At 49.9% G+C, this 25687-nt stretch overlaps 1 protein-coding gene across 1 annotated transcript in view; it reads left to right on the forward strand.

The window, feature by feature from the left end:
* Positions 1-25687, forward strand: part of LOC144607921 (uncharacterized) — a 511597-nt gene that overhangs the window by 399820 nt on the left and 86090 nt on the right. Inside the window, exons 15-17 of the mRNA XM_078425055.1 lie at positions 14288-14416; positions 16162-16290; positions 21110-21244. Coding sequence (XP_078281181.1) covers positions 14288-14416; positions 16162-16290; positions 21110-21244 — 393 coding nt within the window. The remainder of the gene's footprint in view (positions 1-14287; positions 14417-16161; positions 16291-21109; positions 21245-25687) is intronic.

Below are 25687 nucleotides of genomic sequence, written 5' to 3' on the forward strand. Positions count from 1 at the left end.
AGTAGTTCCCACTCGCTAAATGTCTGACAACTAAAGCATGTGCCCGGGCCTTCGATTTATAAACGTTGGTGCCCGAGGTGAACATGTGGGTGCCACTCCTGTTCACAGTGCCCGTGCCTGGGAGTCTCGGCCAGTTGTGCCACAGTGCTGACAACTGGGATTCCCTGGATGCTGAGCTCTCCTCTTGTCGCGGGGCACAACCCACAGAGAGAACCCTGGGGCAGATCATCACAGCCACCCTTTGGGTAAGAAGGAACTACAGATGCTGGTTTAAACCGAAGATCGACACAAAAAGCTGGAGTAACGCAGCAGGACGGGCAGCATCTCTGGAGGGAAGGAATGGGTGACGTTTCGGGTCGAGACCCTTCTTCAGATACCCTTTGGATCTCCATCCAGTCACTTCAAGGCAATGACTGAGGGCCACAGTCATCGGGTCATACAGCACAAACAGGCCCTTTGACATTTTTCCAGCGGTAGAGCTGCTGCCTTACAGCACCAGAGACCCGGGTTCCATCCTGACCATGGATACAGTCCCGACAGAGTTTTACATTCTCCCCGAGACCTGCCTGGGTTTTCTCCGGGAACTCCAGTTTCCTCCCGGAAAAGTAAAAGGTTTGGATAGAGTGGATGTGGAGAGAATGTTTCCACTAGTGGGAGTCTAGGACTAGAGGTCACAGCCTCAGAATTAAAAGATGTTCCTTTAGGAAGTAGACATTTCTTTAGTCAGAGGGTGATGAATCTGTGGAATTATTTGCCACAGAGGGCCTTGGAGGCTGTCAATAGGTATTTTTAAGACAGAGATAGATAGATTCTTGATTAGTACGGGTGTCAGAGGTTATGAGGAGAAGGCAGGAGAATGGTTTGGAGAGAGAGATAGATCAGCCACGATTGAATGGTGGAGGACTTGATGGGCCGAATGGCCTAATTCTGCTCCTTTCACATGACCTTATGACCTCCAACGACGTGCAGGTTAATTGGCTTGGTATAATTGTAAATTGCCCCAAGCAAGTGTAGGATAGTGTTAGTTTAGTTTAGTTTAGAGATACAGCGCAGAAACATGCCCTTGGGCCCACCGAGTCCCCACCGACCAGCGATCCCCACACATTAACACTATCCTACACACACTAAGGACAATTTACACAAACACCAAGCCAATTAACCTGCATACCTGGGCGTCTTTGGAGTGTGGGAGGAAACCGATGATCTCGGAGAAAACCCATGCAGGTCACGGTTAGAACGTACAAACTCCGTACAGACAGCACCTGTAGTTGGGATCGTACCTGGGTCTCCGGCGCTGCAAGCACTGTAAGGCAGCAACTCTACCGCTGCGCTACTGTGACCGCCCTTATTGGATGGTGGGGATTAGTGTGCAGAGATCGATGGTACACGGTGGGCCAAAGCTCCTGTTTCTGCACTGTATCTCTGAACTAATCGTAACTAAACTCATCTGTACTGTTCATTTTGCCTCATCTTATCTTGTCCTGTTTCCCCATGTTTGACCCATATCCCCATTAACCTTTCCCATCTAGTTACCTGTCCAAGTGTCTTTAAATGCTTGTCTATTACCTGCCTCAGCGGCCTCCTCTGGCAGCTCATTCCATGCACTGACCTCAGGTTCCTATTAACTCTTGCCTATCCCATGTTAAACCACAAACAGCAATGGGCCCAGCACTGATTGCTGAGACACACCGCTATTCACAGGCATGCAGTCTGAAACAACAACCTTCCACCACCACCCTCTGCTTCCTTGCATGCAGCCCATTATATGCCATTTAGCAAGCTCTGCCAGAATCCTAGCAATCTAATTTTCCAGAGCAGTCTATCATATATTCAGAGCAGCCCAGCAGCCTACTTCACGGTGACAGCTCTGGAATATAGTCAGTGAGAGAAAGCTTGGATAGACCACATCATGAATGGCGTGCCTTCTATAAGTGGGTCCCTCCGATCTTTAACTCAGTGGGACAGGCAGCATCTCTAGAGAGAAGGAATGGGTGACGTTGTGGGTCGAGACCCATCTTCAATCCGAAACATCAACCATTCCTTCTCTCCAGAGATGCTGCCTGTCCCACTGAGTACTCCAGCAGTTTTGTATCTATCTTTAGTTTAAACCAGCATCTGCAGTTCCTTCCTACATACTCGAATCTTTAGTTACCTACTAGACCAAGTGGGGTCCATTCCTCATAGAGGGGGGGGGGGGGGGGCAGGGAAGGGGAGAGGGTGTGACTGAGTGAGCCCTGGACCCAAAATCTCTCCTGTATTGGTGTAGCACCCAATCCCCCCCCCCACTCAATCCCCCTTATGCCCCCTCCTCCCCCCACTGACCCATCCCCTCTAGCCCACCCCAACTTGCCCCTCCACTGCCCCCACCCCCACTCCCCCAGCCCTGCCTCCACCCCCATTCCCCCCTCCCCACCCCTATTCCCCTCTCCCCTCACACCCACCTCCCTTCCCTCCCCCCCACTCTCCCCTCCTCCCCACCCCCTCTCTCCTGCCCCCCACTGTCCCCTTTCCCCCCCACTCCCATTTTCTCTTTCCCCCAACCCCTCCTCCCCTCTCCCCGACCCCCTCCCCCCACCGCACTCTCTCCTCCCCCCACCCCCCCTCCACCCACTCGACCAACACGCCGACTCCTCTCCGTGGAGCCATTGGCAGCGAATGGCACTTACCAGTGCCCGTGCGTTCAATGCTGACTGCGAGTCTCCACCGGGGCCGGGCGAGAGGGGAGAGGGGAGAGGGGAGAGGGAACGACTGAGCGCGGGCGGCCCTGCTGGCGGTGGCCATCTTGTTTTGGCGAGTGAGGAGCAACTGAAGTTGAACGTGGCCCATTGTGACGTCACACGCTGAGCACTTTCAGGTAATGGGTTAGAAAGTGAATTTTTAGTTTAAAATGTCTCCAGCTTTAAAAATGGAGCTTCAATTTGAATAAGAGTTGTTACATATTATGGTCAGGATAATGGTGAGAAACGTGGTGCAAAAATGGTGGCGCTATGGTGCACCGTTTAGGCTGGGCGAACCATAAACGTTATGCTGCACACATACACACGGACACAGAGTTTTAGTAATAGACTAGACCAAGTGGACCCGTTGGGCCCATTCCTCGTAGAGGGGGGACAGGGAAGGGGTGAGGGTGGCGTCACTGAATGAGCCCTAGACTCAAAGCCTCGCCTGTATTGGTGCAGCACCCTCAACCCCTCCCCCACTCAATCCCCCTGATCCCCCCTCCTCCCCCCACTGACCCACTCCATTCCCCCCAGCCCAGCCTTCACACCCTTCCACCCTCCCCAACCCTATTCCCCACCTCCCCTCACCCCCACCTCCCTCCCCTCCCCCACCCCCACTCTCCCTGCCCGCATCCCATTCTCCCCCCACCCCAATCTTCCCTCCTCCCCACTCCCACTCTCCCCCACCTCCACTCTTCCCTCCTCCCCACCCTGCTCTCCTCCCCACCCTGCCCTCCTCCCCACCCTGCCCTCCTCACCACTCCCACTCTCCCCCACCTCCACTCTTTCCTCCTCCCCACCCTGCTCTCCTCCCCACCCTGCCCTCCTCCCCACCCTGCCCTCCTCCCCACCCTGCCCTCCTCCCCAGCCCTGCCCTCCTCCCCACCCTGCCCTCCTCCCCACCCTGCCCTCCTCCCCACCCTGCCCTCCTCCCCACCCTGCCCTCCTCCCCACCCTGCCCTCCTCCCCACCCTGCCCTCCTCCCCACCCTGCCCTCCTCCCCACCCTGCCCTCCTCCCCACCCTGCCCTCCTCCCCACCCTGCCCTCCTCCCCACCCTGCCCTCCTCCCCACCCTGCCCTCCTCCCCAGCCCTGCCCTCCTCCCCACCCTGCCCTCCTCCCCACCCTGCCCTCCTCCCCACCCTGCCCTCCTCCCCACCCTGCCCTCCTCCCCACCCTGCCCTCCTCCCCACCCTGCCCTCCTCCCCAGCCCTGCCCTCCTCCCCACCCTGCCCTCCTCCCCACCCTGCCCTCCTCCCCACCCTGCCCTCCTCCCCACCCTGCCCTCCTCCCCACCCTGCCCTCCTCCCCACCCTGCCCTCCTCCCCACCCTGCCCTCCTCCCCACCCTGCCCTCCTCCCCACCCTGCCCTCCTCCCCACCCTGCCCTCCTCCCCAGCCCTGCCCTCCTCCCCACCCTGCCCTCCTCCCCACCCTGCCCTCCTCCCCACCCTGCCCTCCTCCCCACCCTGCCCTCCTCCCCACCCTGCCCTCCTCCCCACCCTGCCCTCCTCCCCACCCTGCCCTCCTCCCCACCCTGCCCTCCTCCCCACCCTGCCCTCCTCCCCACCCTGCCCTCCTCCCCACCCTGCCCTCCTCCCCAGCCCTGCCCTCCTCCCCACCCTGCCCTCCTCCCCACCCTGCCCTCCTCCCCACCCTGCCCTCCTCCCCACCCTGCCCTCCTCCCCACCCTGCCCTCCTCCCCACCCTGCCCTCCTCCCCACCCTGCCCTCCTCCCCACCCTGCCCTCCTCCCCACCCTGCCCTCCTCCCCACCCTGCCCTCCTCCCCACCCTGCCCTCCTCCCCACCCTGCCCTCCTCCCCACCCTGCCCTCCTCCCCACCCTGCCCTCCTCCCCACCCTGCCCTCCTCCCCACCCTGCCCTCCTCCCCACCCTGCCCTCCTCCCCACCCTGCCCTCCTCCCCACTCTGCCCTCCTCCCCACCCTGCCCTCCTCCCCACCCTGCCCTCCTCCCCACCCTGCCCTCCTCCCCACCCTGCCCTCCTCCCCACCCTGCCCTCCTCCCCACCCTGCCCTCCTCCCCACCCTGCCCTCCTCCCCAGCCCTTCTACAGATTGTTTAGGGATAAGCGCAATAAGAGATGTAGATGGTGATGCGGAGAGATAAAGACCAATGAATGAAAGATGCACAAAAAAGTGATGATGATAAAGGAAACGGCCATTGTAAGTAGTTTGTTGGGTGAAAACGAGAAGCTGGTGCGATTTGGGGGGGGGGGGGGAGGGGGGGGGGAGGGTTGAGAGAGAGGGAATGCCGGGGCTACCTGAAGTGAGAGAAATCAATACTCGTACCACTGGGCTGTAAGCTGCCCAAGCGAAATATGAGATGCTGTTCCTCCAATTTGCAATTAGCCTCACTCTGACAATGGACGAAGGTACCTGGGGAGGGGGTGGTTTGGATGGGAAGGGAGTTAACCAAGGAGTTGCGGAGGAAATTGTCTCTGCGGAAGGCAGAAAGGGATGGAGATGGGAAAATGTGGCCAGTGGTGGGATCCCGTTGGAGGTGGTGGAAATTTCAGAGGATTATGTGTTGTATGCGCCGGCTGATGGGGTGGAAGGTAAGGACTAACTTAAGTAAGGCCTCTGTCTCTGTTGCGACTAGGGGGAGGGGGAGCAAGGGCAGAGCTGCGGGGTACCGAGGAGACACGAGTGAGGGCCTCATCTATGATGGGAGAGGGAAACCCCCGTTCCCTAAAGAATGAGGACATCTAGGATGTTCGTATCTTGGGCACAGATGCGGTGTAGACGGAGGAATTGGGAGTAGGGGATAAAGTTTTTGCAGGAAGCAGGGTGGGAAGAAGTGTAGTCGAGATAGTTGTGGGAATCAGTGGGTTTGTAATAGTCGTTAGTTGATAGTCTATCTCCTGTGATGGAGCGAGTGAGATCAAGAAAGGGGAGGGAGGTGTCGGAGATGGTCCAAGTGAATTTGAGTGTCGGATGTAAATTGGTGGTGAAGTTAATAAAGTCCATGAGTTCTGCATGGGTATCACCGATGCAGTCAACAATGTAACGGAGATAGAGTTCGGGAATAGGGCCAGTGTACGCCTGGAACAGGGATTGTTCAACGTACCCGACAAAGAGGCAGGCACAGCTGGGGCCCATGCGGATGCCCATCGATACACCTTGGACCTTGGACTTGGAGGAAGTGGGAGGAGTCGAAGGAGAAGTTGTTAAGGGTGAGGACCAGCTTCGCTAGGCGGAGTAGAGTGGTAGTAGAGGGAAATTGGATGGTTCGGCAGTCGAGGAAGTAACGGAGGGCTTTCAGGCCTTCCTTGTGGGGGATGGAGGTGTAGAGTGACTGAACGTCCAGAGTAAAGATGAGGGAGTGGGGGCTCGGAAAGCGGAAGTCATTAAAGAGACGAAGGGCATGTGAGGTGTCTTGGACATAGGTCAGGCAAAGCAATGGTCTTTTTTGATAGTTAACTGATCACAGTTTCCAGGAAGCATCACTGGTTTGTGTACGTGGGGTTCCCTCCCCATTTTATAGCATTTGTGTCGTTTAGTTTAATTTAGTTTAGTTTAGTTAAGAGATACAGCATGGAAACAGGCTCTTCAGCCCACCGAGTCCGTGCTGACCTGCGATCCCCACACACTAACACTACCCTCCACACACTAACGACAATTTACAATTTTACCAAACCAAATTAGCCTAAATACCTGTACTTCTTTGGAGTGTGGAAGGAAACCGGAGCACCCGGAGAAAGCCCACGCAGTTCATGGGGAGAACGTACAAACTCTGTACCCATCATCCGTAGTCAGGGTGGAACCCAGGTCTCTGGCGCTGTAAGGCATCAACTCAACCGCTGCACCACCGTGCCACCCACCCACCCACCGACCCACCGAGCACAAGGACAAAGCCAAGAGGCGGGGGATAACTTCACATATATTGGAACTTTCATATCTATTGTCACGTTCCCACGTGCCAGCACCAACTGTATCCAAACTTCCTCTATTCTTTTCTGTTGTTCCGTTCACTCACTCTTTGTCCCCTCCAACAGACCATGCCTTGTTGACCTGTTTTGTTTCATTTTCTCTAGCATACCCAAAAGAATCATAGGTAAATCCTGTTTTTTCCTTCACAAGTAGATTTTATTCAATTAATCTCGTTACAGAATACTGAAAAGATCAAAATTGCCCTGCACTTTGCAAACGTCCGTCATTTAGTCATCAGAGTACAACATTCTCATGCTGATCCACAATACACTCACTCCCCCCTCCCCACCCCTGCAGCAGTCAGTGTTCAAGGAAGGCCTCCAGAGTCCCTATGGACACTGTGTGTTCCCTCTCCAGGGACACGCAGGCACGGAAGAGGGGCAGGTGGTCGACTCAGGCAGAACCCTGGCCTGCCCGCTGCCTGGACTCGAGAATGGCCATCTTGACCAGGCTCAGGAGCAAACCGACAGGGAAATATGGAAATCCTGTTGGGTTGCAACCACCAAACTGTGTCCTGAAACCAAAAGGAACACACTGTGTGTTGGTTACTCCATTTTTGCCAACTTTTCCCGGATTTCTGTTTTGGGAATCATTGCTTAGCAATGGGGGAGAACATCAGCCAACACTTGCTTGTGTTGGAGCAAGTGGTTTGGCACCAACTCTCCTGATTCCCGGGGCTCTGAGACTTACAGTAGCCCCGAGACTGTACACTGAGCTCATCTCATTGACAGCTCATCCAACAGTCAATGGCGGATCCTCCATGATGGTGCCTCTGGAACTCAGTGTAGGAAGCATGGAAAAGCTCAACTAAGTTTAGTTGACCATGAATTATCACGACAGCAGAGGGATAGTCAGAAAGAAATGGCTGTAGTTTAGTTTAGTTTAATTTAGTTTTAGAGATACAGCGCAGAAACAGGCCCTTTGGCCCACCGAGTCTGCGCCAACCAGCGATCCCCGTACATTAACACTAACCTACACACACGAGGGACAATTTTACATTTATACCAAGCCAATTAACCTACAAACTTGTACGTCTTTGGAGTGTGGGAGGAAACCGAAGATCTCGGAGAAAACCCACGCGGTCACAGAGAGAAAGCACAAACTCCGTACAGCCAGCCACCCGTAGTCAGGATTGAACGCGGGTTTCTGCCGCTGTGGGGCAGTAACTCCACCCCCGCTGTGGGGCAGTAACTCCACCCCCCCTGTGGGGCAGTAACTCCACCCCCGCTGTGGGGCAGTAACTCCACCCCCGCTGTGGGGCAGTAACTCCACCGCTGTGGGGCAGTAACTCCACCCCCCCTGTGGGGCAGTAACTCCACCGCTGTGGGGCAGTAACTCCACCCCCGCTGTGGGGCAGTAACTCCACCGCTGTGGGGCAGTAACTCCACCCCCCCTGTGGGGCAGTAACTCCTCCCCCGCTGTGGGGCAGTAACTCCTCCCCCGCTGTGGGGCAGTAACTCCACCCCCCCTGTGGGGCAGTAACTCCACCCCCCCCTGTGGGGCAGTAACTCCTCCCCCCCTGTGGGGCAGTAACTCCTCCCCCGCTGTGGGGCAGTAACTCCTCCCCCGCTGTGGGGCAGTAGTTCCACCCCCGCTGTGGGGCAGTAACTCCTCCCCCGCTGTGGGGCAGTAACTCCTCCCCCGCTGTGGGGCAGTAACTCCTCCCCCGCTGTGGGGCAGTAACTCCTCCCCCGCTGTGGGGCAGTAACTCCTCCCCCGCTGTGGGGCAGTAGTTCCACCCCCGCTGTGGGGCAGTAACTCCACCCCCGCTGTGGGGCAGTAACTCCTCCCTCGCTGTGGGGCAGTAACTCCACCCCCGCTGTGGGGCAGTAACTCCACCCCCCCTGTGGGGCAGTAACTCCACCCCCGCTGTGGGGCAGTAACTCCACCCCCGCTGTGGGGCAGTAGTTCCACCCTCGCTGTGGGGCAGTAACTCCACCCCCGCTGTGGGGCAATAACTCCACCCCCGCTGTGGGGCAGTAACTCCACCCCCACTGTGCGGCAGTAACTCCTCCGCTGTGGGGCAGTAACTCCACCCCCACTGTGCGGCAGTAACTCCACCCCCACTGTGCGGCAGTAACTCCTCCGCTGTGGGGCAGTAACTCCACCCCCACTGTGCGGCAGTAACTCCTCCGCTGTGGGGCAGTAACTCCACCCCCACTGTGCGGCAGTAACTCCTCCGCTGTGGGGCAGTAACTCCACCCCTGCTGTGGGGCAGTAACTCCACCCCCACTGTGGGGCAGTAACTCCACCCCCACTGTGGGGCAGTAACTCCACCCCCGCTGTGGGGCAGTAACTCCACCCCCGCTGTGGGGCAATAACTCCACCCCCCCTGTGGGGCAGTAACTCCACCCCTGCTGTGGGGCAGTAACTCCACCCCCACTGTGGGGCAGTAACTCCACCCCCACTGTGGGGCAGTAACTCCACCCCCACTGTGGGGCAGTAACTCCACCCCCACTGTGCGGCAGTAACCCCTCCACTGTGGGGCAGTAACTCCACCCCCACTGTGCGGCAGTAACCCCTCCACTGTGGGGCAGCAACTCCACCCCCACTGTGCGGCAGTAACCCCTCCACTGTGGGGCAGTAACTCCACCCCCGCTGTGGGGCAGTAACTCCACCCCCACTGTGGGGCAGCAACTCCACCGCTGCTCCACTGAGCCACATATTTAATTAATTAAATAGAATTCAATTAAAGAGAAAACCTGCAGTGCTTTGAAAGGTTACATTGAACAGCAGTCGGTTTGAACAGTCGAGGAGGGAATGCTGTTTACAAGGGGTTGAACAAGTGATTACTTTGCTGTGGTGATGTTAGACGTCTGGGAGAATTTACTTCCCCACAACTCACATTCCACAACTAATTGCTGCATTGTAAACGCTGCAAACTGAGAGAACAAAATATCAGCCCCCATCATGATCTGTCTGAGCCACTCTTGAAAACGGGAAATAATAGTCCGATCAAGTATTGTCTGCAGAAATATCCAAATTGTTAGGTGTTAAAGGCAATGAGAGATTTTCATCTACCAAGGGAATCGGGGAATGACAATGTTGTCATCCTTGTCCACAATGCACTCGCCCCTCCCGCAGTGACCAGCATTCACAGGAGGCCTCCAGAATCCCTGTGGACTCCGCATGATCCCTCTCCATTGACACGCGGGCACGGACGTGGGCCCAGATGAGGGGCAGGCAGTCGACTCGGGCAGAACCCTTGACTGCCTGCTGCCTGGACCTGTGAATACCAACTTAGCCAAGCCCAGGACCAAACTGACAGGGAAAATTGCATTATTAGAGTATTAAGGGGATTTGGTTGGGGCAGGAAAGTTGTGCTTGAAGAAAAGATCTGATTGTACGATGGAGCAGGGGTGTGAGAGCCGAATGGCCTCCTTTGCCTGTTTCTTATGTTTTCATGTACAGAGAACATGTGGTATTCATGTGATACAATGGTGATATTGTTAACTCATAACAGGAACTGGTCTCAAATTGTTACCACACTCATTGCCATACAATTATACAACATGGAAACAGGCCCTTCAGCTCTACTAGCCTATGCTCACCAAGCTGCCCCATGTAAATTGCCCCATCGCTCCATCCTGCTGACATTTGGCCCATATCTTTCTACACCTTACCTATTATCAACGTTCCTGTCCAAATGTTTTTTTTAAATTTTGTGTTAGCACCTGCCTCAAATACTCACCACCCTCTGTGTGAAAAAGTTACCCCTCAAATTCCTAATAAATCTTTCCCCCTCACCACAAACCTATGTCCTTTGGTTTTTGTTTCCCTAACTCTGGGGAAAGACTCTATGCATCTACCCAATCTATTTCCCTCATGATCTTTTATACCTCTATAACATCATCTGTCCATCCTCCTACACTCCAAGGAGTAAAGTCCTAGCCTGCCCAACCTCTCCCATTAGCTCAGGTCTTTGAGTCCTGGCAACATCCTTGTCAATCTTCTCTGTATTCTTTCCAGCTTCACAACATCTTTCCTATAACACGGTGACCATAATGGACCACAATACTCCAAATATGGCATCTCCAACGTCTTGTACAACTAACATAACATGCCAATCTCTATAATAAATACTCTGACTGATGAAGGCTAATATGCCAAAAGCCTTGTTCACCACTCTATCTACCTGTGACACCACTTTCAAGGAACTATGTGCCTGCACTCCTAGAACACCCTCTAAAACTCTTGAGCCCTGCCATTCACTATGAAGATCCTCCCCGGGCTTGACTTCCCAAAATGCAACACCTTGCATTTATCTGCATCAAACTCCATTAATCATTCCACACCCCACTTGCCCAACTGATCAAGATCCTGCTGTGATCTTTGATAACCGTCTTTGCTGTGTACAATACCACCCACTTTAGTGTCCCCTGCAAATCTACTAATCCTGCCTTGTACGTTCTATGTGGTTGCACGCATTATCTGGTTGTGATACCAATTTGGTTTTTCCACATTTCCTACATTAGAACTTAGGACACAGAAAGGTGTAGCACAGGGACAGGCCCTTTGGCCCACAATGTCTGTGCCCAAAATGATGCCAAGCTAGACTAGTCTCATCTGGCTGCACATGATCAATATCCTCCATATTCCCTGCATCCATCTACCTATCTAAAAGCCTCAAATGCCACTATCATATCTGCATCCACCACCACTCCAGGCAGTGTGTTCCAACCACCACCCTCTTTAAACCTTTGCCCCTTTCATCTTAAACCTACGCTCTCCAGTATTAGATATTTCCAGCCATGAGAATAAGGTTCTGACAGTCTACCATGTCTACGACCAAGTGCATCTTAATCTTCTGGATCAGCCTACGACTGCGGACTTCATCAAATGCCTTACTGAAATCCATGTAGACACCATCCACCACCCTACCCTCATCAATCACCTCCGCAGAAAACTCCATCAAGTTGGTAAGACCACTTGCCATGGTACGAAGTCTTGTTGACTCCCTAATTAACTAAATCTCTTCCAAATGGGAGTAAATCCTATCCTGAGGCTTACCAACCTCGGAAACATGGAACCTTACAGCACAGGAACAGGCCCTTCATCTCACAATGTCCGTACCAAACACAAGGCCAAGACCAACTCTTACCTACCTGTGCATTACCCCTCCATTGCCTCCCTACCCCTATCCAAAAGTCACTACCATATCTGCCTTCATCATCGCCCCAGCAGCATGTCGCAGCCACGCAAAACCCTCCAACCTTATAGAGTGTAGAAGATGATGAGGGGAATAGATAAGTGAACGCACGAGAATAACTAGGTGAACACACAGGGGAATAGATAGGGGAACCTTTATCCAGGGTAGGGGAACCAAGAACCAGAGGACACAGGTTTAAGGCGTGAGGGAAAAGATTCAATAGGAACCTGTGAGGCAATGTTTTCACTCAGAAGCTGGTGAGTATATGGAATGAGCTGCCAGAGGAGGTCATTGAGGCGGGTTCTATAACAGCATTTAAAAGACATCTACGTGGAAAAGAAAAGCTAAGAGGGATGTAGCCCAATGCTGACAAATGGGACTAGAATAAATGGGGCATCTTGGTTAGTCAGTAAGAGCTGGGCTGAAGGGCCTCTCCGTTGTATGACTGTCTCGATGATAAGCACAGTAGCAGCTGTGCCTATACTGTGCTGGTCCTGTGTAAGTCTAATCTGTTATGGCAGTACCACGAAACGATTGGGTTCCCTGTAATTAAAAGTCTCTGTTGATGATTTTTCTGTTTGCAAGATGTTCCGAGCAGCAGACTGCAGAGTGTGCAACATGACTTCACCAGTTGGTTTCACTGAAATTACACTGATAGCTAACAACTTCCCCACGGCCAGCGGCAGTCATACAAGGAGGCATTGATAGACCTTGGACAGAAGCACCAAGCCTGGCTTAAGCACTTTCTGAATGTTTCAGTTTAGTTTATTGTCACGTGTACCGAGCTTTCATTGCATGCTTACATGATTACAATCGAGCTGTTTACAGTGTACAAAAGTGTGAAACAATTGTAATGTGTGATTGTAGATCTGCTTCTGTGGCTCGCACGCAAACAGTCATCTGGGCGGTACGCCATCTTGGAAGCAAATTGTAGGAGTTTTCTGTTGACCTGTTTTATTTCATTACTCTTCCATCATAAGCTGAAGCTCTCCATCTCTCACCAACTGATGGAAGATTGGACCCACAAGGAACTGCAGATGAAGGAATCTTGCGTAGAACGCAAAGTGCTGGAGTAACTAAGTGGATCGGGCAACATCTCTGGAGGGCAGGGATAGGCAATGTTTTGAGTCAGGATGCTGCCTTTCCATGCCTTGCAGATGCTGCTTGACTCACTGAGTTACTCCAGCACTTTGTGTTCTACGGCAGATTAGAGTTCAGTTGGAGTAAATAACGCTGTCAAGAGCAGCCAATTAATTTATTAATTTCAACGTAATCAGAGTTATAATGATACTCAATATGAGGTTGAGCTTTTTGTTTCTCTCCATAGATGTTGCTGGACGATTTACTTTCAATGTGTTCCTTTGTTTCTGTTCTCTTCTTCCTGTCAAGCCTGCTACTTGGATGTAATGGTTACCTTGACAGGATTGTCTTCATGTGTAAGAAGGAACTGCAGATGCTGGTTTACACCGAAGATAGATACAAAATGCTGGAGTAACTCAGCGGGTCAAGCAGCATCTCTGGAGAAAGATGATGTTTCGGGTCGAGGGTCTCAAACCGAAAAGCCACCCATTCCTTTTCTCCAGAGATGCTGCCTGACCCGCTGAGTTACTCCAGCATTTTGTGTCTATCTGCAGGATTGGTCTTCACCTTACCAAAGGCATTCCAGCTGTTTCTTCCACCCTCCCCTTATCTACAACTTTTAAAACACTCTTGTAATCTCACCGTTCCAGTTCTGTTGAAGGGTTGTTGACCTGAACCGTTGATCCTGTTTCTCCACCCACGACCACCGCTTGCTTCACTGGTACTTCCAGCATCTTCTGCTTGTGTCATGTCTGGCACTTGAGCAGTATTCGATTGAGTCCTTGAATATAAACGGCAATCTCTCCTTTGCTTCTTTAATGTTACAGCCACACACACTCCTGGTAGCGAACCGACTCCCCCATTGTGAATGAATGAATGAATGAATGAATGAATGAATGAATGAATGAATGAATGAATGAGTGAATGAATACTGTATTGTCATAAGTGACAAGTCCCAGTGATAATCTTTGTTTTGCACACACAAGCTATGCAAAGAGTTGCCACATAAAGGGTGCCGTCAAAGTTACAAGTACCCATTTTCAACACATTCCATTGTGACCCCCCTTTGTTCTCGCTGGTCCCCACACCAGGTCCTCCTTTATTCTCCTCTCAGAGGACTGTAGACTGTTCTTTAAAGTCCAAGAGCAGAGCATCAACACATGGCCTTTAGAGATCATGGTGTTGGAAACAGGGGGCCAAACTGAAGTGACAGTGCAGAGAGTATCTTTGGCATGTCTTTGCCACACTCACACTTGTCAATGTTGGCAGCTAAAATGCCAAACTTCCCTGAAGAAGGACAACAATATGTTTTCCAGCCTTTCTGTTTAGTGCATCTGTGCGTGCTGTGTTTGCTGAGGAATCACTGTGTCTGTCCCTTGGCTTGGCAGCCTGTCCGGAGGGAACGTTTGGGAAGAATTGCAGCTTTGTGTGCAAGTGTGGGAATGGTGCAAGGTGTGACGTGCGGACAGGCCGGTGTCGCTGCCCCCCTGGGGTGAGCGGTGGGATGTGCCAGGATGGTGAGTACATGCTGCTGCTGCATCAGCCCTGCTGGCTGGGCATCACCACTCTTATCCACGTGTTACCCTTGGTGGATGTGTAAAGCTCCAGTGTTGGGCTGGTGGTCACATACACACGGTGCCAGATTGCTCGATGTCCCTTCACTCAGCCACCTGCTGCAAGTTGTCTACTTTCTGCAAATGAGGTTTTGAGTATGTGCACATTCATTTTAGTCAGTGTGCTTATGGTTTCACAGAGTCATACAGCACAAAACAGGCCCTTCGGCCCAACTTTCCCATGCCGACCAAGTTGCCCCATCTACAATAGTCCCATCTGCCCATGTTGGCCCATATCCTTCTAAACCTTTCCTATTCACGTATCTGTCTAAGTGTATTTTAAATGCTGTTATAGTCCCTGCCACAACTACTTCTTACCCACATACCCACTACCCGCTGTGTGAAAACGTTTCCCTCAGCTTCCTAAAATCTTTCCCCCCTCACCTTATGTTCTCAGGTTCTTGATTCTCCTACTCTAGGTAAAAGTCTGTGCATTTTATTGCCCTCATGATTTTACACACCCCTATAAGATCCCCCCTCAGCACAACTACATGAGCCAGTGTGCATGTGCATGCTATTCATTCATTCACCCAATGTGATCACAGTTTGAGGATCCGTCAGGGTGCCACGAGTTTGGCATCACACAGACTGGGCAAGGACATGACATTTCCTTCCCTAAATGGCACTTGGGAATCAATGTGCCCACAATATAATAGTTATCATTACTAGTCACAAACTTTTACTAAAGCGAGAGGTTTATATAATTAATTGTTTTTAAGCTCCCAATATGCTATACATGCAATATGCTTACCTGATGGGCGACCTATTTAAACTTGCACTTACAGTAAGCAATGTTTTAAGCCCACTGAATCCCATGTAGTTTCTGCACTGGAGCTCCCCCATGGTCTCCACCTCAGAGCTCCCCCATGGTCTCCACCTCGGAGCTCCCCCATGATCTCCACCTCGGAGCTCCCCCATAGTCTCCACCTCGGAGCGCCCCCATGGTCTCCACCTCAGAGCTTCCCCCATGGTCTCCACCTCGGAGCTCCCCCATGGTCTCCACCTCGGAGCTCCCCCATGGTCTCCACCTCGGAGCTTCCCCCATGGTCTCCGTGTCGGAGCTCCCACATAGTCCCCACATCGGAGTTCCAACATAGTCTCTGGTTGAATTGTATATTTACAAATGCACAGAAGTTCTGTTCCCAACTTCCGCATCATCTGACTTATGCAATGGTGTAACCCTTGACTAAGTCAGGGAGCACCTGGACTGGAATTTGAACACCCATCGTTGCATTATTCCAGGCCTCAGTATCACTTGTCCAGTAACCTAACCATGCCAGTACACACAGACATGTGATATTGGGTGATTTTGGATGTGTCTGTCTTTATTTTCAAGTCTGCGCGTTCCTAGATACTTCACAGAAACATAATTAAACCATTTCAAACAATAAGGTTTGATTTATTGATCATGATATTGGCTGGGTACCTGGCCTGGCGTTCCCAGGTACAAGTCTCAGTTCTAGCTGCTCCAGGTACCACTGTCCAAACCTCCACTGCCCAGTTTGGTTTTGTTCTACGTTCCATGTTCTATGTCTATGTTCTCTATATGTCTATGTTCTCTATATGGTCCATCTGGAGTGTGTGGACATTAGCAGAGTTTGCTTTAATTAAAACGAGTTGACCCTGGGACTGACGACCATTTCTTCCAGGCTGCCCCAAGGGATTGTATGGAAAAGCTTGCAACAAGAAATGCAACTGTGCCAACAGCGGCCGCTGCCATCGTATCTACGGAGCCTGCCTCTGTGATCCTGGGCTGTACGGCCGCTTCTGCCATCTGCGTAAGTCACGGGACCTGTACCCACTCCTTGTCCACTGGGAACTGCAGGCTGCAGGAGTGCAGCGAGACAGGCTAGGTTATGGCTGGGCCACCTTTACCCACTCCCTGCCCTTCTGGCAAGCCCAAGTACACTGGCACACTCATGCCACTCCAAACACGCATTCACCCACATGCAGACACGTAAGCACGAGCAAGTGGGCAGTAATATAAGTGACTCTGCCTTCCTAAACCACCCACTGCTGGTTATCATGCTGTCCTATGCAGCCAAATGGGAGCATTGCTGATTTTCATCCATGAGTCTTGCTGATGACAACAAATACACGTAATGACCTCCTAATGCATGGTGCCCAGTAATAAGCGGGCACCCTATATACTTTACAAGGTGTTAATGCCAGTGGTCTGTGATGGCAACTGGATGGCGAGACTGCAGAACATTAACTACCCACACCTCACGTGTAATTTAATGTCAAACAGAAAAGGGATGTGGTTGTAACAGCAGACCAGCTGAAGGCCTCAGGGCTTTCGTTTGGTTATGTCTCACTTCTGTGGCACCTGGTGAGTTTCCTCATAAAGTGGTCTGTGGACGAGGGGGATGTCGGCTGGCCTTGAATCAAAGTCTCTAATTCCTCCCTCATTTTGCTGACTCTTGCTTTAGTCAGGTGTATGTGGTTCCCAGCTGCTTTGGCAATGCTACAGAGCACCACATAACCCAGAAGAGACAACAAATAGAGAGATTAAATGGGTGAGTTCATTCAATGCATTAGCAAGGCGGATAGAAAGATTTGTGATCACAACCCTATAAGTTTAAAAATTGTTTTGAATAGGAACTTTGCGGGAAAGTGCTAAACTGGAGTAAGGCAAACTACAAAGTTATTAAGCAGGAGCTCGGGAGGGTACAGTGGGATCAATTGCTATTGGGTAAATCCACATCTGACAGGTGGGAGTTGTTTAAAGGCCAGTTGGTCGAAGCTCAGGATTGGCGTGTTCCAGTAAGGAGGAGGGATGATGGGAAATAAGGGAATGACCAGAGATTGTACATTTGGTCAAAAAAAGAAAGGAAGCCGATGTGGGGTTTAAGAAGATGGAATCAGACAGGGCCTTTGAGAAATAGAATGACAGCGGGTGATTAGAAGGGCCAAAGGGGCCGAGAAAAGACTTTGGTAAATTAGATTAAAGAAAATCCCAAAGCTTTTTATACATGTATTAAAAACAACAAGGTAACCAGGGAGAAGGTAGGATCGCTGAAGGATAAAGGAGGGAAGTTGTGCTCAGAGTAGGCCAGGAACGAAATGGGTACTTTGCAATAGTATTAGCTGATGTTGTTCCTTTATTTAAGAAGGGAAGTAGGGAGAATCCAGGGAATGATAGGCTGGTGAGCCTCATGTCAGTGGTAGGGAAACTACTGGAGATAATTCTTCAGGAAAGGATACTCCCATTTAAAAGGGAATGGGTTAATGAGGGACAATCAGCATGGTTTTGTACAGGGCAGGTCATGTCTTACTAACTTTTGGTTAAGTCTCCCATGGTACGCCAATACCAAAAATTAAGATGTACAGGATTAATAGTGACTTGGTCGTATGGATTTGTGACTGGCTTTCTGATAGAAGACAGAGTGTTGTGGTTCAAGGACAATATTCAGGCTGGAGGTCTGTGAACAGTGGAGTTCTGCAGGCATCTGTGGTTGTGATATATATATGTATATATATATATATATATATGTAAGAAAATAACTGCAGATGCTGGTGCAAATCGAAGGTATTTATTCACAAAATGCTGGAGTAACTCAGCAGGTCAGGCAGCATCTCAGGAGTGAAGGAATGGGCGACGTTTCGGGTCGAGACCCTTCTTCAAACTGATGTCGGGGGCGGGACAAAGGAAGGATATAGGTGGAGACAGGAAGATAGAGGGAGATCTGGGAAGGGGGAGGGGAAGAGAGTGACAGAGGAACTATCTGAAGTTGGAGAAGTCAATGTTCATACCACTGGGCTGCAAGCTGCCCAGGCGAAATATGAGGTGCTGTTCCTCCAATTTCCGGTGGGACTCACTGTGGCACTGGAGGAGGCCCATGACAGAAAGGTCAGACTGGGAATGGGAGGGGGAGTTGAAGTGCTCGGCCACCGGGAGATCAGATTGATTAACGTGGACCGAGCGCAGGTGTTGAGCGAAGCGATCGTCGAGCCTGCGTTTGGTTTCACCGATGTAAATAAGTTGACATCTGGAGCAGCGGATGCAATAGATGAGGTTGGAGGAGGTGCAGGTGAACCTCTGTCTCACCTGGAAAAACTGTTTGGGTCCTTGAATGGAGTTGAGGGGGGAGGTAAAGGGACAGGTGTTGCATCTCGTGCGGTTGCAGGGGAAAGTGCCCGGGGATGGGGTGGTTTGGGTAGGAAGGGACGAGTGGACCAGGGAGTTATGGAGGGAACGGTCTCTGCGGAACGCAGAAAGGGGAGGGGATGGGAAGATATGGCCAGTGGTGGGGTCCCGTTGTAGGTGACGGAAATGTTGGTGGATGATTTGTTGACTTATATGAATGACTTAGACATAAATGTAGACGGGTTGGTTAGTAGGTTTGCAGACGGCACTATGATTGCTGTGGTCACGGACTGTGAGGAAAACTGTCAAAGTATATAGTGGAATGTAGATCAGCCACAGAAATTATGGAGAAATGGCCGATTGACTTTAATCTAATCAAACGTGAGGTGTTGCACTTTGGGAGGTCAAATGTAAGGGTAATATATACGATTACTGGCATGACCGTTAACAGCATTGGTGTACAGAGGGAGTCCAAATACATAACTCCCTGAAAGTAGCAACACAAGCAGATGGCGTGTTACAAAAGGCATATGGTATGCTTGCTCTCATGGGTCAGGGCATTGAGTATAAAAGTCAGGAAGTCATGATGCAGCTTTATAGACGTCGAGTGAGGCTGCATTAGGAGCATTACATGCAGTCTGGCCGTCCCATTACTGGAAGGGTGTGGAGGCTTTGGAAAGGCTGCAGAGAAGTCTACCAGCATGTTGCCTGGATTAGGTAGTATCATCGCAAGGAGAGGTTGGATCGACTTGAATTGCTTTTTCTGGAATGCCAGAGGTTGAGGGGATGACTGATAGAAGTATATGAAATGACGAGAGGCATAGATAGGGTAGATAGTCAGAATATTTGTCCCCGGATGGAACAATCAAATACTAGAGTGCATAGCTTTAAGGTGAGAGGGATAAAGCTTAAAGGAGATATGTGGGCAAGTTCTTTTACCCAGGTAGTGGTGAGTGTGGTGCCAGGGGTGGTGGTTGAGGGAGAAACGTTAGTGGCGTTGAAGAGACTTTTGGACAGGCACATGGGTATGCAGGGAATGGAGGGGTATGAGTTATGTGCAAGTGTATATGTAAATGATGGTTTTGGCATCATGTTCAGCACTGACCTTGTGCGCTGAGGGCCTGTTCATGTGCTGCACTCTTCTACATTTGTTCTATTTGCTTTTCAATGCCACTGTCTATACACTCAGGACACACCACCGTGTGTGACTTTGTGGGAAAAAGTGGGAGCAGTGTGAGCTGCCCCAGACACGATGTGTTACCGATACACTTAACTGTTTAATGTTTCATCTGGCAGACGTCACTGCCATCAGCGTTGCACTGAGTGTGGCCACGCAGGCCATGAGAGGGGACCAACCCGCAATGTGACCACATTGGCAGGGCAACATTTCATGGCTTTGTCTAGTCTCCCAAAACTATGGCTCACCCACATGATACGAGCTGATGATCCATATCCACATGATCCATATCCACATGATCCATATCCACATGATCCATATCCACATGATCCATATCCACATGATATGAGCTGGAGTATGATCCATATCCACTTGATCCATATCCACATGATCCATACCCACATGATATGAGCTGGAGTATGATCCATATCCACATGATCCATATCCACTTGATCCATATCCACATGATCCATATTCACATGATATGAGCTGGAGTATGATCCATATCCACTTGATCCATATCCACATGATCCATACCCACATGATACGAGCTGGAGTATGATCCATATCCACATGATCCATATTCACTTGATCCATATCCACATGATCCATATCCACATGATCCATATCCACATGATCCATATCCACATGATATGAGCTGGAGTATGATCCATATCCACATGATCCATATCCACATGATCCATATCCACATGATCCATATCCACATGATCCATATCCACATGATCCATATCCACATGATCTATATCCACATGATCCATATCCACATGATATGAGCTGGAGTATGATCCATATCCACATGATCCATATCCACATGATCCATATCCACATGATCCATATCCACATGATCTATATCCACATGATCCATATCCACATGATCTATATCCACATGATCCATATCCACATGATATGAGCTGGAGTATGATCCATATCCACATGATCCATATCCACATGATACGAGCTGGAGTATGATCCATATCCACATGATCCATATTCACATGATCCATATCCACATGATCCATATCCACATGATCCATATCCACATGATCCATGTCCACATGATCCATATCCACATGGTAATCCAAAAGCCTCTTAAACTATTGTATCTGCCTCCACCACCACCTTTGATCTGTTGATCTTGAATTATTCATTGGGTTATAACGCTTCTCCTCTCTGTGTGAATTGAATTTCATGTTGAATGTTGTGGTTGAAGTAACGTAATGATTTGATGCATGGTCTTGCTGGAGACAGATCTGCATTAACCCCACTCCTCCTCCTCCTCCTCCTCCCCTCCCCTCCCCTGCTCCTGCAGCATGTCCCAAGTGGACGCATGGGCCAGGCTGCTCCAGCCAGTGTGGGTGTGAGCCGCACAGTACGCTGCACTGCGATCGCAGGGATGGGAGCTGCAGCTGCAAGCCCGGTTACCATGGGACCACGTGTCAAAGCGGTGAGTGCTCAATGCTGGTAACAAGGTCATAAGGGATAGGAATAGAATGAGGTCATTCAGCCCATCAAGTCTATTCGGCCATTCAGGTCAGAGTCGGAAGAGTTTAGTTTAGTTTAGAGATACAGCGCGGAAACAGGCCCTTCGACCCACTGAGTCCGTACCGTCCAGCGATCCCTGCACATTACTACTATCCTACACACACTAGGGACAATTTAAACTTATACCAAGCCAATTAACCTGCAAACCTGTATGTTTTTGGAGTGTGGGAGGAAACCGGAGCACCTGGTGAAAACCCATGCAGGTCACGGGGAGAACGTACAAACTCCATACAGACAGCACCCATAGTCAGGATTGAACCCGGGTCACTGGTGCTGGTGCTGTGAAGCAGCAACTCTACCGCTGCGCCACCGAGCCACCCGCGACCAAGTAACCGGTGAATTAAGGAATATTATCACTGGAATGCAAAAAGATTGTGGACAAATATTCCAGTATTTAGTACATTGGCCTTCATCAGTCAGGATATGGAGTACACAAGTTGGGATGTTATGTTACAGCTGTACATGACATTGGCGAGCCTGCATTTGGAGTCTCGTGTTCAGTTTTGGTCACCCTGCTGCTAGAAGGATGGCATTAAGCTGGAAGGAGTGGAGAGAAGGATTTTGCCAGGACTCAAGGACCTTAAGGAACTCGAGGGCCTAAGCTAGAGGGAAAGGTTAGGCAGACTAGGACTTTATTTCTTAGAATGCAGGAGCTGAGGGGTGATCTGATAGAGGTGTTCAAACTCATGAAGGGAATAGATGGGGTAAATGCAGAGTCTAGAGTAATCAAGCACCAAAAGACATAGTGGGTAGGAAGGAACTGCAGACGCTGGTTTAAACCGAAGATTGACACAAAATGCTGGGGTAACTCAGCGGGACAGGCAGCATTTCTGGAGAAAAGGAATGGGTGACGTTTCGTGTCGAGACCCTTCTGCAGACTAGTAAGGGGAAAGGGAAATGAGAGATATGAAAGATATGCAAAAATGTAACGAAGATAAAGGAAACAGACCATTGTTAGCTGTTTGCTAGGTGAGAACAGGAACCTGGTGCGACTTGGGTGGGGAGGGATGGAAAGAGGGGGGGTTACTTGAAGTTAGAGAAATCAATATCCATACCACTGGGCTGTAAGCTGCCCAAGCGAAATATGAGGTGCTGTTCCTCCAATTTGTGTTTAGCCTTTACTCTGACAATGGAGGAGACCTAGGACAGAAATGTCAGTGTGGGAATGGGAAGAGGAATTAAAGTGCCCAGCAACCAGGAGATCAGGTAGGTCCAGGCAGACTGAGCGAAGGTGTTCAGCAAAACGATCACCCAGTTTGAAGACGGGTCTTGACCCGAAAGTCACCCATTCCTTCTCTCCTGAGATGTTGCCTGACCCGCTGAGTTACTCCAGAATTTTGTGTCTACCAAAAGACATAGGTTTAGGATGAGAGGAAAAATGAGGTAGGTACTATAACAGCATTTAAAAGATACTTAGAAATATAGAAACAGAAAATAGGTGCAGGAGGAGGCCATTTGGCCCTTCGAACCATTCATTGTGATCATGGCTGATCATCCACAATCAGTAACCCATGCCTGCCTGCTCCCCATGTCCCTTGATTCCGCTGGCCCCTAGAGCTCTAACTCTCTTTTAAATTCATCCAGTGAATTGGCCTCCACTGTCTTCTGTGGCAGAGAATTCCACAAATTGACAACTCTTTGGGTGAAAAAGTTTTTTCTCACCTCAGCTTTAAATGACCTCCCCTTTATTCTTAGATTGTGGCCCCTGGTTCTGGACTCCCCCAACATTGGGAACATTTTTCCTGCATCTAGCTTGTCCAATCCTTTTATAATTTTATACGTTTCTATAAGATCCCCTCTCATCCTTCTAAATTCCAGTGAATACAAGCCCAGTCTTTCCAATCTTTCCTCATATGACAGTCCCACCATCCCAGGGATTGACCTTGTGAACCTACGCTACACTGCCTCAATAACAAGGATGTCCTTTCTCAAATTAGGAGACCAAAACTGCACACAGTGCTCCAGATGTGGTCTTACCAGGGCCCTATACAACTGCAGAAGGACTTCTTTGCTTCTGTACTCAAATCCTCTTGTTATGAAGGCCAACATGCCATTGGCTTTCTTCACTGTCTGCTGTACCTGCACGCTTACTTTCAGTAATTGGCGTACAAGGACACCCAGGTCTCGTTGCACTTCCCCTTTACCTAATCTGACACCATTGGGATAATATTCTGCCTCCTTGTTTTTGCCGCCAAAGTGGATAACCTCACATTTATCTACATTATACTGCATCTGCCATGCATCTGCCCACTCACTCAACCTGTCCAAGTCACCCTGCAACCTTCTAACATCCTCTTTGCAGTTCACACTGCCACCCAGCTTTGTGTCATCTGCAAACTTGCTAGTGTTACTTCTAATTCCTTCATCCAAATCATTTATATATATGGTAAATAGTTGTGGCCCCAACATTGAGCCTTGCGGCACTCCACTTGCCACTGCCAGTCATTCTGAAAAGGACCCGTTTTACTCCTACTCTTTGCTTCCTGTCTGCCAACCAATTCTCTATCCATGTCAACACCCTACCCCCAATACCATGTGCTCTAATTTGTTTAATTAATTAATAGATAATTGTCCATTAAAGGACGTTTGAAGAATCTGTGTGGTCATTCAAATTGGGACGTGCTAAAACTGCAAGGCAGAGTTAATTAGAACAAATGTACCTATGTATATGTGTTAAAATATAGAATTAGGCAAGTCAAGGGAAGCATGAAGCTGTGATAAAGATAGAAAATGAAGCCCACAATTGGTTCTGTACATACAGTAAGGACAAAGAGTTCTTACCTACATGAAGAGTGGAGGAGTCAGTATCAGGCCAGTCCAGCATAAAACAATAACTAATAATCACAATTCACAATGAAGAGAAGCAATTTCTGGGTGTTTTATTGTAACTCTGTAGAATCCACATCCAACTATTGTAACAAATATTCGGGATGGTTATTGAGTCACTGAGGCATCTTTGAGCTCTCACTCAAAGTGCTTCCCCCATACACTGGGAGCAAGGCCAACATAAGGGCTTCACAGTGGCGCAGCAATAGGGTTGCTGCCTTACGGCACCAGAGACTCGGGTTCCATGCTGACTACGGATACTGTCTGTATGGAGTTTGCACGTTCTCCCAGTGACCTACGTGGGTTTTCCTCGGCTACTCAGCTTTCCTCCCACTCTCCAGAGAAATAAATTGTAAATTGTCCCGGGTGTGTGTAGGATAGTGTTAGTGTTCGGGGATCAATGGTCGGCACGGACTGGGTGGGCCGAAGGGCCAGTTTCCACGCCGTATCTTAAAACTAAGCTAAATAATGTCAGACCCTGGGTGCAGGTAAACATACAAAATCCCCCCAAAGGGATGGTAGAATTTGGATTTAAAGGTTTAAAGGTCTTAAACAACATAGCAAATTTTATTATTCTGTTTAATGTTCCCAATATTTTGAAAATAATGACAGATTTAAAAGCCTGTTCATTGAGTGCTGAGTAAGAATCAGCAATCCATGTTCCAAACCCAACAGGACTGGACCGGTGGAAAGAGTACAAAGGAACTTCAGGCCTCTGCATGAGACAAAGGTCATTAACTGCACACCCTCTGACTGCCCCCCACAAGTAAAGATGCATTGAACTCACTGTGGAAAGCTTTTATTGCCCCAGCATCCACAGCTTTACAGGAGAGAAAAAAGTGTCCCTGATTTGCTGCTGCAAAGTCTAGCATTGGCTTTATAATTATGCTCCCCTCCACCTTATTATTCAATCCCTTTATCGGGCAAAATAATTTCACCATTTCTACACAAAGTCTTTAACCAGCACAATTGAACTTCCGATACTAAACACATACCAAGCCAAATGGGCAGCACGGTACAGTGCTGGTACAGCTCAAGGAAGAGCTGCTGTCTCACATTGCCAGAGACCCGGGTTTGATCCTGACTACGGCTGCTTCCTGAGTGGTTTGCATGCTCTCCCTGTGATCACGTGAGTTTTCCCCGGGTACTCCGGTTTCCTCCCACTTCCCTAAGACGTGCAGGTTTGTATGTTAATTGGCCCTAATGTGTAGGATGCCAAAGTTGGATGATATGATACTAGTGTAAGGGTAATTGATGGTTGGCGTGGACTCAATGGGCTGAAGGGCCTGTTTCCTCGCTGTGTCTCTGAACAAATTGATTTCCTTAATAGCTGGTTAGTTAAGCTTTCTATCTTAAGTCATTTTATTGTTAGTGTTTGGTAAAAATTATTGATGTTAACATGTTAACAAATTTTAATAATTAAAGCCTGAAAATATGGCTGGAAATAAAATAGCTATCATTGCAAAGTGGTTAAACCTTTCTGTTTTGACGTCTTTTGGTGAAGTTTGGATGTTAGCCG

The sequence above is a fragment of the Rhinoraja longicauda genome, chromosome 30 (assembly GCF_053455715.1).
Source record: "Rhinoraja longicauda isolate Sanriku21f chromosome 30, sRhiLon1.1, whole genome shotgun sequence".
NCBI lineage: Eukaryota > Metazoa > Chordata > Chondrichthyes > Rajiformes > Arhynchobatidae > Rhinoraja > Rhinoraja longicauda.